The following is a 14,536-nucleotide window of genomic DNA, read 5'->3' on the forward strand; positions in this document are numbered from 1 at the left end:
AATGTGGGCTCTTTAGTCGCCTCTGTCCCCACGTCCCTGTTGACATCCAGCCCACTACACTCATGGAGGTGCCAACCAGGACTTTGAATTTTCCACCCTGGCTTAAATATTTATGGATCACCCACAGTGCGTCCCCAGCCCTCTTACAGTATTTTATTATCCCACGCCTCCACCAGGGGACTCCCTCTTTTATCTTACCATTGAGCAATGTGCATATATTGCCCTATGGTTTACCTTGACATTTTTCACTCACCAAAGGAGTATTATTATATTACTGCCACTCAGAGCTGTTTACTTTCTTCTGTGGGCTCTCAGAGTGTCTGGAGCATGCCACTGTTACGGCCCTGAGAACATCTATTGTGTGGTTACCTGCACAGGGTGGTTCTGTTTTATAGACTCTGCAGAAAACTGGCGCTTAATATTTGTTGCATGAAAGAATGAGAACTCCTGATGAGCATGAATTTTCCAGTGCAACCTCCTTACTTTGATGTCATTCCAAGCCAAGGAAAGAAACGTGTCTTCCTAATTGATAGGTAGCATTAATAAGGGCTAATGTTTCATTTCTATTATAATTTTTTTGAAATAACAAAATAGTTTGAGAAGCCCTGTTTTCCACCTTGAAAAGCTCATAAAGGCTCAGGGCCTGGAATGGGTGAGAACCATATCCCTGGGAGGTCATAGGGCATGATGATTAAGACTGTGAGCCATGGGTTCAAATCCTGCCTCCCATCACTATTAGCTGTGTAACCCTGGACCAGTTACTTAGCCTTTTTGTGCCTCAGTTTTCCCTTTTAGAAAACCATAAGATAGATACTGATAACTTGGGGTTGCCATGAGGATGGAATGAGATAAGCGGTGGCTTTCAACCCTGGCTTCACCTGGAGGGTCACCTGGGGAGTTTTTGAACCGCCCTTATACCCAAACACCACCCCTGGAGATTCTGATTTAATTGGCCTGTAATATGATCGAAGCATAGGTATGTTTTAAGGCTTCACAGGTGAGTCCAATGGTCAGCTAAGGCTGGGAATCCCTTAGCTCAGGAGTATAAACCTCCCGAGGCACATACTCCATTGCCGACTCTGGACACATTACGGCTTGGCTACTGGATGGCACTCTGTTATGCAACCCCCTTCCAGACCCCAGACACCCTCTTCCGAGTGGCATTAGCACCTTTGACTTTGCTAACACTGCAGGCATCTGTAGAGCTGTTTGCATAAAACCTTAAGGTCAAGTGTGCTTTCCTCTTTGGTACTTGAGAAATCCTTCTCCCTTTTGAATTTGAAGTGTGTCTTTTTAAGCTTGGATTTCTCCCTCCCTGTCTCAAATGACTTTCTCCTCACCCCTTCCCCCATCCCCCAGTGAAATCAACTTTCCAGGAGCCAAAGTAAGCAGAGATTTATAGTCCTAATTGGTAATAAATCCTGGAGTTAATCATTTGCAGATGTAGCTATTCTCAAATAGCAACTTCATTTTTCTGAGCACGGATCTTTACTCTTTCTTGTCTGGGGGCGGAGGGTGGCCACGGGGATAGTTATCATCCTTGTGTAGCACAAGGCATCCAGACCTCCTCTAAAATGGCCAGTATGCTGCAGCTTGAAGAATGCCTGTTTTGGAAGCATGTTTGAGATCTGAGAGTAAATTTCAGGAGACTAGGTGGGATCAACAGGCACACACCTTTTTTTTTTTTTTTTTTTGGCCCAATTTTGCTTTTTTGTTATTTTTTGTCTTAGACATCAAGGCAGGTGTCAAATCTTGCCTCCTATTCCTGCTTGGTATCTATTATATCAATTTTTTCCATCTCTGATCCCCTTCTCAGACCCTATTTATAAGCAAATTATTTTCCTACTGAGCTTAATACCATTTCCCCCCCTTTTCCCTTTGCCCCTAAGTTTTCCGCTGTGCCATTACGTGGCTCATCATTCAAGCACTGGTTTGACATGTATTCCGACAGACCTTCCCATGCCCCCACCAGAATTTATGGAAATTCTCTAAGAGCCTCATAGAATCCTAGATATATAGAGCTGGGAAAGAGGCTGTGAATGAATGCAATACCTTCCCTTTACAGAAAAAGAAACAGGCTGAGGGCAGAACCAGCCTTCTATATGGATAGAGAGAAGGCTCCTGCATACTCAGTCCTTCACACCTCTCCTCCGCAGGCTGGTGTATAGACTATGCATATCACAGTACATATTCAGTGAGAGGTTATGTCTAAAATAACAAAAAGGGGCACCTGGGTGGCTCAGTCGGTTGGGCGTCCGACTTCAGCTCAGGTCATGATCTCACGGTTCGTGGGTTCGAGCTCCGCGTCCGGCTCTGCGCTGACAGCTCAGAGCCTGGGGCCTGCTTTGGATTCTGTGTCTCCCTCTCTCTCCGTTTTTCCCCTGCTCGCTCTCTCTCTCTCTCTCTCTCTCTCAAAAATAAATAAAAATTAAAAAATTAAAAAAAAGAGGTTATGTCTACATTTGTTTTTTGGGAATGGCTGAGTCTGAAGGAACGTGTGTGTGTGTGTGTGTGTGTGCATGAATGCATTGACTATGATTACTTTGAGAAAGCAACCTATGGAAATCTGCCATGTAAATATTTATGGGCCTTTTAATGTTTGCTCTACAATTTCAAAGGTGCATTATTTTGTCTTCTAAAATATATTTCAAATATGAGTGCTCTGAACCAAGAAGTGACTTGTGCATGCAGCCTGATGGAATATATGGTCAACCTGGGCAAAGGTCTGGTGTTCTGTCTGCCTTCATCCTTCTTGCTGGCTCTTGAGTAAATTCAAGAAAAGTGTTGTGAGGGGCGCCTGGGTGGCTCAGTAGGTTGAGCGCCTGACTCTTTATTTCGACTCAGGTCATGATCCCAAGGTCATGGGATTGAGCCCTGTGTCAGGATTTGCACTGAGCATGGAGCCTGCTTGGGATTCTCTCTCTCTCTCTCTCTCTCTCTCTCTCTCTCTGCCCCTTCCCCCCTTGTGTGAGCTCTCTCTCTCTCTCTCTCTCTCTAAAAAAATAATAATAAGAAAAGTGATGTGAAGCACTGAGGATTGAATAAAAGGAAAAATGTAGGCGGACAAAGAAACAGGAACAAATGAAGTGAGGAAGGGAGGGTAGAAGGGAGGTAGAGAGAGAGAGAGAGAGAGAGAGAGGAGAGAAGCATGTACTACCATCTGTCACACATAAACAAAGGCTTTGTGTCGGAGGAGTAAACAGAGCTGCTAAAAGCCTCCTGTGTAGAAGCAGGGTGTTTTGTTTCTGCTCCTTTCTTCAGCTGGCTTACAAAACTAAGCATGAGGTAGTTTCTGAAAAGTCTGTGGGGATTCTGGGAATTCTGAATCATCTAAACTGAACTTCGCACAACACCTCCGGGTGCTGAGGTCCTAATGATGCATTCGTTATGTTGCGCCTTTCCCCCAAGAAGCTCAAAATGTTATACATATGTTATCCTGTTTAGATCCCTCCTTGCCTGTTGAGGAGTGTGTGTGAGTGTGTGTGAGTGTGTGTGGCTGGGAGTGGGAAGGTTGCGATTACGTGCGTCGCACAGACAGGGAAGTTGGGCACAGGACAAAATAAGAGATTTTCCACAGCAACATGGTTAGTGGTTGGACTGTGGATCCTTCGGGGTCTCTCCGTGTCCTGATCCAGGGTGCTTCTGTTATTTCTCTCACCTGCCAGGGCTATAGACTGATTGCAATCAATCTTGCTTAACTTTTTAGTTTGAAGAATTTCAAACATATATCAAAGTGGAGAGAATAGTATAAAAAACCCCATATAGTCATCACTACTTTGCTCCTGACATCCACCCACCGCTCCCTTCTCAGGTTATTTTGAAACAAATCCTTTCCATCCTATGCTTCACCTATAATATAATAATTTATATTATATAAATATAATATTTTATATTTAAAATAGCATTCTTTTTTAAATGTTCATTTATTTGTTTTGAAAGAGAGAGTGCAAGCAGGGGAGAGGGAGAGGGAGAATCCCAAGCAGGCTCCACACTCAGCATGGAGCCCAATGCAGGGTTAGCTCCCACAAGATTGAGATCATGAGATCATGACCTGAGCCGAAATCAAGAGTTGGATGCTCAACTGACTGAACCACCCAGGTGCCCCTAAAATAGACTTCTTAAAAATACTTAACTTACTATCATTATCACATCTAAAAACTAATAATAATTCCCTAAGATTATCTGATATGCAGAAGTATTAACATTTCCCTGAATTATTGTGCATGTGGGGGAAATACTCTTTACCGTATGAGGCTATAGACTTACTCCAATGATGCTATCACTGCTTGATAGAGTTTTGGGGCACTGTTATTCAAGTCATCACTGGGGCTGGCATCATATTCTTTTGCAAACCGTTACAGATGGCAAAGTTAATCTTTTGAGAGAGGATTCGCTTTTGGCCTAAGCCAGAAGTCATTTGGAATGAACCCTTAAGAATGAGACGGCTAATTGACATTTGCATATTTAATCCTGCTGTGTCTTAAAAACTTAGATCCATTGCTTTGTAGTTACACGTCTTATATCTGTGATAAATGAAAGGCAGGGGTGATGTTAAAAATCAGAGGGGGGTTAGCTCTTCTGTTGCCATAGGGTCTTGGAAGCCCCCCTGGTGGGCTGGAGTTATTTTTTTAGGGAGAGGAGAAGCTCAGGGCAGCAACAAGTTAGCAGCAGGCACAGAAGGGTTTCAGTATTTTAAAAAACAGACATGGCTGTACCAGGCACATGGGCTGAATGCCAGCCCTGGTCAAAGGTAATGGCCATGAGTCCTGCAAAAGGCTGTTTGCAGCGAAGGGAAATATTCATTCAAAAGGAGGCATTGGCTTTTCTTTCAGACAGAAATTCCCTGGTGGAGAATGTGCCCAGGAGAGGTTCACGCTAGACAAGATGAGGAATCACTCCTTCAGCAATTTAGTGGGCTTTTTTAATGTAGTAGAATACTTTGTGATCATAAAGCCCTTTGTAGAAAAGTACTTCCTCGTCTATCATCCCAGAGAGGTTAAGAACTGGTTAATAAGTCAGTGATTGAAAAGGCACTGGAACTTTCATCTGTTGGGTCTAAACTGATGGCTGTGCCCATCCCACCCGGGCACCTCCAGGGAAGGTTTAGAAATGCCAAGCCTGCCTTCAGATGCTGGGACAAACAACAACTTACTCTACTTGTGTTGCTCCATTTGTGCAAACTAAGCAAATGGCGCCAAACCTACAAGTGAGAGGGGTAGGAGGAAGTGGGTGTCTCTGGATCATATGGGGAAAACCTAGCACAAAACCTCAAGTCTGAAAAGAGACTGGGTGACCTGGAGATAGCAGCAGCAGATTTCTAACCTTACGGGCCCAAAGTCTGGCTGAGGAGCAGATGTTGGATCTCTAGAGTCCCCTGGGGGCTTCCTGTCCTCTGTAGGCAGCAACAGGGCTCAGGGCCAGATGAGGTGGGCCACCTGACCTCAGGCTGGGTGGAGCTACCTCTTCCTGGGGTGCACTTTCCAGCAGGAAGCCCTGCCCGCGGCAGATAACTGAGGCACTTTGTTATGCCCAGAGGCTTTTTTATTTTTACTGCTCTGGGATCGACTTCCCAAAACAGACATTTGCCAAGGCAGAAATGAAAACTAAATGGTAATGAGAAGGTGGCCTCCCCACCCACTGCCATCCCTACCAACTCCTGCTTTGCTGGTTAGTTTTTAAAATACCACCAGAGGGGCGCCTGGGTGGCTCAGTTGGTTAAGCATCTGACTCCTGATTTTGGCTTAGGTCGTGATCTCACAATCGTGAGATCGAGCCCCGCATCAGGCACTGTGTTGGGCATGGAGTCTGCTTAAGATTCTGTCTCTCCCTCTCCCTCTGCCCCTCTCCAGCTCTCTCTCTCTCTCTCTCTCTCTCTCTCTCTCAAAAAAAAAAAAATACCAACGCAAGCCCATTGATTATAATAACAGTAAGGTTTGTTTAAGATGGTGTGGCCAGGAAGAGCAGGCTTGGATTGAATGGGGGGTTGGGGAGGGGGTAGAAATTCTCTTCCTGGCCCTGCTACCGATCAAATACAAAGTCACATTACTTTATGCCTCAGTTTCCCATCTGCAAAATGGAACTGGGGACTTATTTTATTTGAGGGGTATAATGGCCATGAAACAGAATGCAATCTTTTTTTTTTTTTTTTTTTTTTTTTTTTTTTCAACATTTTAAATTTATTTTTGGGACAGAGAGAGACAGAGCATGAACGGGGGAGGGGCAGAGAGAGAGGAAGACACAGAATCGGAAACAGGCTCCAGGCTCCGAGCCATCAGCCCAGAGCCTGATGCGGGGCTCGAACTCACGGACCGCGAGATCGTGACCTGGCTGAAGTCGGACGCTTAACCGACTGCGCCACCCAGGCGCCCCAGAATGCAATCTTATTAAAGAATATTTTAAAAAATCCAGTAATGCAAGCCAGTAATGCCACTTCTAACTCAGCAGAAACCCAAGGGAGATATGTTCATGTGTCCACCAAAAACATGTACAAGAATGTTCACAGCAGCTCTATCTGTAATAGCCCCAGAGTAGAAGCAAGTTAAATGTTCACAGGCACTAGAATGGATAAGTCCACTGTGGCATATTATTATCACAGTGGAATGCCAGCCGGGTAAGGAGAGTGAACGAACTAAAACCACAAGCAACGACATGGATGAGTCTTACAAATATAATGCTGAGGGAAAGATGCCCAGTGCCCACTCTGTCATGGCTCTAAGTGTGTTCCAAGGGCTCTGTTCACACCTGCTCCGGGGCCCTTCGTCTCTGCCATGGCCATCTCTCCCTTCCTTCTTTTGTCTCAAAGGACAGCTGATATTGTGGCTGCTGCTGGGTGCAGAGCCATGGTATCGCCCGGCCCTTTTCTCCATGCATAGCCCTGCCCGGCATAGCCCCTCTGCCAGCAGGCAGCCTGGACTGTAGCAGGACCCCCCTCCCCCCTTCCCCTCCTTCTTGGAATTGTGCTGCTCCTCTTGCCATCCTCGCCCTGGCCTTCATGAGTTTTATTTTGCCCTTTTGAGCATGATTTATTTGTCGAAGTTGCCAATTGTTTTCTCCTCTGCCTACAAGGAGAATTTCAAGCTTATTTATGGGACATATCCTCAGGAATTGATTTATCTTGGTGTCCTCTCTGCTCCCCATTCAAGGCCCCCCTCTTCTCCTCCTCTTCCCTACACGACAATGGCTGCTTTGAGTCAATTTCCAACAGGGTTTTCAAATGATACTGCAGGTAAAGACCACAGCTGGGTTTTCCCTTTGGAAACCATGTTTTAGTCCAGGATTTACGAAGCTCATTGCCAGATTAGTGTCTGTTCTCTAAATCTATAGATGAGAATTTGGTTTTTCTCTGAGGGGCTGAAAAAATTCCAGGTGAGAACTTGGCAGCCCTCAGGGTGAGGGGGCCCACACGCTGGTTCACCTGATGATTATTTTATACTCAGGTCCCACAGGGAACAGTAGACCTGGAAAGTACTGCCGTATAGTCTCATCACTGGTAACTGCTAGTTTCAGGCTCTCTGAGACTCTGCCCAACACTTCGAGGTGTTCTTTTACAAAACCGCATCAGCCGAGAGAAAAGGAACAGGAAGTCTGATCTGTGCTCATTTTGCTGGGGATTATCAAACATTTGCTGTGCGTGTTACTTCTCTTGTCTGAAGGAAAAGAAACAAGTGCTGAGTAATCTTGCTGGGACTTGGGCCTTATTTTATTCAGTGAGTCGTGCTCATCCAAAGGTTCAGAGCTTAGCAAAACATTGTTAGAAAAATGCTGTGATTAAGATTCATCTAGAGAAGGCTGGTTAAAAAGATATGCCCGAGAAGATGATCGAGTTATGACTCAGCCTAACCATGTAAATCTCGTTTTTAAAAAGTAGCTAATGTTTCATAAGAAGCTCTGCTTAAAAATATCTCTACTGTTCTCCCCAAGAAAGTTATACTATGAATAACAAAATAAAAATCTGACATCTTGGAGACTCAGAAGTTTAGAGATGGGATAATTAGTCTATGAGATCACTGAAAATTGTATAAGCCAATTTGGGGTTGTTTGATGGATATATTTTATATGTGCAAAAATTTGTTTTTGAAAAACGGAGTTTTTATAATTAAATTATTTGCCTTGCTTGCTAATATCTTCTTATTCTTCTCTCTAGACCAGTCCTTGTCACATTTGAGCATGCATCAGAACAATGTGTAGGGTTTGTTAAAACCTAAATTGCTCTCAGAGATTTTGACTTGGCAGGTCTGGGATGGGGTTTAAAATCTCACTTTTAACCTGTTCCATGTATGATGCTCCTGGTCTGGGACCACACTTGGAGAACCACTGTTCTAGATCATTGTAAACCTGCCCGCACATTAAAATTCCCTGAGGATCTTCAAAAAAAAAAAAAAAAAAAAAAATACCCAGTGCTTGGCTGCACCAGACCAATTAAATCAGAAAATTTCTGAGATCCTGGGTATAGAATATTTCAGGAGCAGCTCGGATGATTCTGACGTGTAGTCAGGACGGAGACTGTTTGTTCTAGGCAGAAATTACTCAGGGACCATTTCTCAAAGACCACGATGCTAAAGCAGTTAGTAGCCAGCAGCTGGATGCGAGCTGTGAGCTCCTGTGTCCTCTGCCTGGCCAACTCCAGGCTGCGTAGTGGCACCCTCCCATGTCGTGGAGTATCAATTTCTGGAGCGAGTTTGAAGTTTATGCTATCAGCAAGATTACAAAAGGCTCTCTGGGAGTTTTCTTCTGCCTGATAACTGGGAGGGCAGCCTGAGTCAGAACAGGTTCATGCTGTACTTTGGCATGTGATAGCTAGTCTGGGCGACAATGAATCATTTTAGATTTTAAAGAGAAAGGCAGGGAAGAAATAATTCTTATTACTTTCTGCAATATTTTCTTATTTAAGCCCCAAACAACAACCAGAAGAAGACGAGTAGAATTAATCTGCATTTTTACAGATGGGTAAACTGAAACCCAAAGGAGCTAAGTGAACTTCCCAAGGTCACAAGACACAGAGGTGGCAGAACTGTGATTTGAACCTGGGCTGTTTGACTCCAAAGGCAAGGGTCCCTGCCACCTTACCATGTTTGCAGAGTGCCTCTGGTGCTCCAGAAACCATAGATTTAGTGCAGAACTGGTGACGTAATTTACGGGCCCCAGTGTGAAATGAAACCATAGAGCCCCTTGTTAAAAAGTTGTTAAGAAAAAAAAGGTTGTTAAGAATTCAAGAAAGCAGCAGCAGAGCATTAGGCCAAATGTGGGGTCCTATGCGCTCATGGAGCCAGCCCTGATGTTAGGTGTTAATCCGCACAAACTACGTATCAAACATCCTGATCCAATAGGGAAGATGCTCAGAGGCACCCTGGCAGGGAGGTACGGGCTGCAGATCTGGGCGTGGAGATACTGAGTTTTTAATAATAGCTCTGTGAATAATCTCCAGTTATTCCTGTTGACCTTGAGTATGTTGTTTAACCTTTTGGAGGTTCAGGTTAGTCATCTGTGACATTGAGAGAGGGAGCGGTGGGGAAGGGTAGATGATTTCAGTGTTTCTCAAACTTTGTTGTTGTTGTTGTTTTGTAATGCTTATTTATTTTTTAGAGAGAGAGACAGAGAATGAGCAAGGGAGGGGCAAAGAGAGAGGGAGACACAGACTCCGAAGCAGGCTCCAGGCTCCGAGCTGTCAACACAGAGTCCTAGGTGGGGCTCGAACCCACGAACTGTGAGATCATGATCTGAGCTGAAGTGGGACACTTGACTGACTGAGCCACCCAAGCACCCCTCAAACTTTGGTTATTTATATACCACATATTTTGTATCGTGGCCATGGTCATGATCCCTGGACCCATACTACCTGACTTCTAATTTTGGCTCCCCTAAATTCTAGCTATGTGACCTCGGTCAAGTGCTTCCACTTCCTCATCTGTAAAATGAAGATTGCTGTGAGGAATACATAAGTTAATGTGAGGAAAGTCCTTGAGTAATAGTTGGTGTGTGATAAGGGCTACATTAAGTGTTAATTATTACTACGAATCATGGCACCTGTACCAGTAGTAATGCTTTTTCTTTAATTGGACTGACTTCTTAAATTTAAAAATAATCACCAGATTCATGTGAGTATGTATATTTTTTCTCGTACGTGTGCAAATGTATAATACCTATATAATACTTTTAAAAATTTAAAAAAAGTCCATTCATATGCTCCCTAAAATCAGCCCAAATATTACTGATAGAATGGTACCAAAACCATGGGGAACATTGTGCTAGATATTGAAGGTCCCTTCCAGCTTTAATACTCTAGGAATGAATGAATAAATCCACGTTTCTTTGTGTCTATGCCTTCAGTCATTTGACAAATACATGACTGGAATATTTCTACCCTCCTCAGTCACTTCTACCCACAGTAGAATCTTTCCATTGGTTGGCTACAGGTTTCAGTGGAAAAACGTTTAAATGGAGAAGAGAGATTGTGAATAAATCATGTAAGTGGTTTAAACTTTGAGGGGTTAGTGGGGTTCTCTCAAGAACTCCCCCTAAAGTCTAACAAAGGATGAAACCTAGAGTTGTGAAAATTGGGACGGGATGCTTCTAAGAAGACACAGGATGGCCTTAAGAGGTGAGGAATCTGCCGGAAGGTCTGGACCCTTTCCTTTGGGTACTGTTTTTGCCCCACTTCCTTCTATGCAGATCTTATCTTATAGGCTTACAGTTTCTGTTTGTTTTTGTTTGTTTGTTTGTTTATTTATAATTTGAGAGAGAGAGAGAAAGAGAGAGCACGAGGAGGGGAGAGGGGCAGAGGGAAAAAGAGAATTTTAAGCAGGCTCCATGCTCAGTGTAGAGGCCAATGTGGGGCTTGATCCTATGGCCTGGGGATCATGACCTGAGTTGAAATCAAGAGTTGGACTCTCAACCAACTGAGACACCCAAGCATCCCTAGGCTAACGGTTCAAATTCCACCTCCTCAAGTTCCTTTCCAGCTATTCTTTTTTTCTCATCGGAAGAGTAGTCATAGAGAAGTATTTATTAAGCACATGCTGTGTGCCAGGCACAGAGGACATAGTGCTAAACACCCGTATTCCTATATCAAGGAGTGGATGGGACCTCAGGGCTATCAATTTGTATAGGGAAATAAAGGCAGTGACTAAGGAACTTTAAAATCAGTTTTCACTTAAACCTCCCTCTCAAGTTACCATGAGCACTGATCTCCAACCATTTCATGAACATCAGTACTTGTTGGATATAATAAACGTGTGATGTGAATGTAATATAAATCAATCACAAAGGAAAATGAAAAATCTTGGGACAGGGGCAGGGCTTTTTGAAGGCGATAAAAGTGAATTTAGAGAGAGAACTTCTGATTTACACCCAAAGTTGTGGACAGATGAAGTTCTAGCAGAACTGTATCAGTTGTCAACAAAGAGAAAATCAGTTAAGATTGACGGCGTGAGGGGCGCCTGGGTGGCTCGGTCGGTTGAGCGTCCGACTTCGGCTCAGGTCATGATCTCACGGTCGGTGGGTTTGAGCCCCGCGTCGGGCTCTGTGCTGACGGCTCAGAGCCTGGAGCCTGTTTCGGATTCTGTGTCTCCCTCTCTCTGTGACCCTCCCCTGTTCATACTCTGTCTCTCTCTGTCTCAAAAATAAAAAATAAACGTTAAAAAAAAAAAAAAAAGATTGACGGCGTGATGTGTGCTTTCCAAGAGAATGACTAGAATATCGAAGGATGATGAAAGAATCTTGAGAGAAAACGAAAAACTCTTGAATATCTTATAAAAGTCAATATGAAGTGAGGGATGGTAAATGGTATAATCTAGTCGGAAAAATTATGCCAAAATCCACACTTAATTCATACTTTGCTCGTTTAAAATATTAGGGCATGATTGGTATTTTACTTTAATTTTGTCAAATATAAGTAAAGTAATTCTTCCGTAACTTTCAGTTTCATAATTTTCAGTTTCTAAAATAGAATTCCAGTCAACCTTTTTCACTCTAATTTTTACTGTGTTATTTATGTCCCTTTATTATGTGGATTCATTTTACTGAATGACTGTTTATATTTCTATAAAATTTATTTATATTTTTAATTAATGACTTTTTATGGAATTAATTATCCATAAAAAGAATGTCCAGTAATAGTATTCAATGAAGTGATGGATTGATTAGCATCATTCTTCAGAACCAACGGCCAAGACCATAATAGGCAGAAAGGGCACAACTGGCTTTATTGACTCTAATGCAGAGAGCAAGGGTGCATAGAACAAGCCAGACTCCTCTTGCAACGGAGATGCCTAGTCCAGCTAGGAGGTAATTTTGGGATAAGCCTGTTTAAGGCCTTGAGAGGGAATTCTCCAGGCGTCAAAGGAAATTGCTTACCCACAAAGCACCAGACTGCAAACCGGATCCATGTGATGGTGGAGAGCTTTAGCATGAGATAAATGTTCACCAGCATGGCAAAGGCAGGCACGAAGGGGAGGCAGGGAGCCATGTAGGGTAGCTTTTTGGGGTTCTCTGGTTGCTGCAGGATCACGAACACCAGGGCGCCGATCAGCAGCACCATCAGAACAACCAACAGGATGGCCCACCAGCTCCGCTCTGAGATGTGGTCGGAACCAAAGATGAGGAAGGAGCAGAAGATGAACATGAGGATGAAGAGCAGGAGCACGCAGATGGTCACCGTGTGCCCTGTAGCTGCTGTGGGCCGGTCCATTTTGCCTGGAAGGCCCAGCCGGATCCTCATGGTGTAGTAGCGGGGCCCGATCAGCTTCTTTAACTTGATGAGATAAATGTTTTCAGATTCGTCGGCTTCGATGCCTGTGGTCATGTCCACAGTGCCGTAGTTGGGATGGTTCACATTGTAGGTTGACTTGTCCGACTTGCCTATGAGCATCTCGTTGTCTCCCAGGGATGGTAGGTTCTTGGCCCCGCATGTGTTGGTGGCTGGGCCAGAAAACTCTTCCCCTTCACTCACAGGAGAACAAACTTCCTTCTCACAGTCCGCCAGGATGCCCTCCTTCTTCTTTGTGTGCTCCTGGGACAAGAACTTGACAAAACCATCAATGTCACTCTCTGGTTGGTATCGAAGGAGCAAGACGCAGACAGAGACCAAGGTGTAGGCAAGGAGTGTGCCGATGGACATCATCTCTATTAGGTCTTTCAGGCTGACTAATAACGAGAGGAGAGCTGCTAGGAACCCCGATACAATGCAGGCCACCACTGGTGTCTCTGTGTAGGTGCTCACGTGAGCCAGGAACCTGGAGGGACGGGCAAGCAGAGGGTTAACAGTGAGCTACAGATGGTGACTGACTCTAACATGGCTTAAGTCCACCTGGTCCTGCTCCTCCAATGTACTTCTGGAGTCACTGCTTTGAATACAGTTATTCCTACTGCAGGATTTGGTTTCTGGAATACAATTTAAAAATAATTTACTTTCATGCCTTGGTTTTGAGGCAAACTTCTTTATTAAAGTTCCTACTTCATTATGCGATGTGAAGGGACGACTGAATTTAGGAAGCATGTTAGAAATCTGAATCGAAGTGCAAGCTTTGCTGGGAAGGAGTGATATGTGGAACATTCATACACCTCCTTGGGGTCCCCTAAACCTGTGTAACCTAAAATATGGTCAGTCCGTGGACCAGCAGCATCAGTATCACCTTGGAGCTTATTGGAAATGCACATATTCAGGTATCACCAGAGACCTCCTACATCAGAACCTCTGGGCATGGGGCCTAGCAAACTATGCTTTAACGTTTTTTTGTTTTTTTTTTTTTTCTTTATTTTTGGGACAGAGAGAGACATAGCGCAAACTATGCTTTAAAAAACCTCCAGAGGATTCTGATTTATACCAAAGCTTGAGAAGCATTGCTGTACAACAAAAGTGCAGAAGTTTAGTTGGCAAAAGAGCGCAATAACTCAGAACATGTGCTCATAAAAGCAGCCCAAATCCAGCCACTTACCAACTGGAGAAGACCAACAAAGGTGAATGAATGACAGGTGCCTCTTTAGCAGTTCCTGTGGGCCTTAAGCGGGTTCCTGCTCTCCTCCTCACTCTCCTCCTAATCTGCCCTCCTCCCACCTCTTCCATTTCTCTTTTATTTTCGTCTTTCACATGTGACTATCAGCTGCCTTTGGAGCTCCAGCATCTTTCCTCTTTGACAGCAGAAAAACCTTTTGGGTGTCTGAAGTTGTAACATCTCCACCACACTCAGCCTCTTCTTGATCTGTCCAGCTCCCCAAACATGGCAGCTCTGACCTGGTGATGACTTCAGGGGGTATGCAGGGAAAATGGAGCAGAAGATGACAGCTGGTGGCAGAGAGGAAGTCCCTGAGCTGGATGCCCCCCACCATACCCCTGAGCGCTCCTTGACCTCCATGCTTTACACCTTGCTTTGAGTACTTGAAGAATGCCTTCCCTGCAAGCCCCTCATACAGTGGGCACTGGGAATCGAGAGATGGGCCACATTTCCTTGGGGCAGATTGACCACTTCATGGCCAATGTAGGGGGCTGGAAGCCAATATATTGGAGTGCTTGAAAATCCTGTCTTTGGAGTCAGACAGTCAT

At 44.3% G+C, this 14,536-nt stretch overlaps 1 protein-coding gene across 3 annotated transcripts in view; it reads right to left on the minus strand.

Moving 5' to 3' along the window:
- Positions 1–14,536, minus strand: part of SLC7A14 (solute carrier family 7 member 14) — a 112,321-nt gene that overhangs the window by 2,671 nt on the left and 95,114 nt on the right. For all 3 annotated transcript variants that reach the window (XM_058730485.1, XM_058730487.1, XM_058730486.1), the window contains one exon: positions 12,352–13,229. In XM_058730485.1, coding sequence (XP_058586468.1) covers positions 12,352–13,229 — 878 coding nt within the window. The remainder of the gene's footprint in view (positions 1–12,351; positions 13,230–14,536) is intronic.

Source organism: Neofelis nebulosa, chromosome 5 (assembly GCF_028018385.1).
Source record: "Neofelis nebulosa isolate mNeoNeb1 chromosome 5, mNeoNeb1.pri, whole genome shotgun sequence".
Classification (NCBI taxonomy): Eukaryota; Metazoa; Chordata; class Mammalia; order Carnivora; family Felidae; genus Neofelis; species Neofelis nebulosa.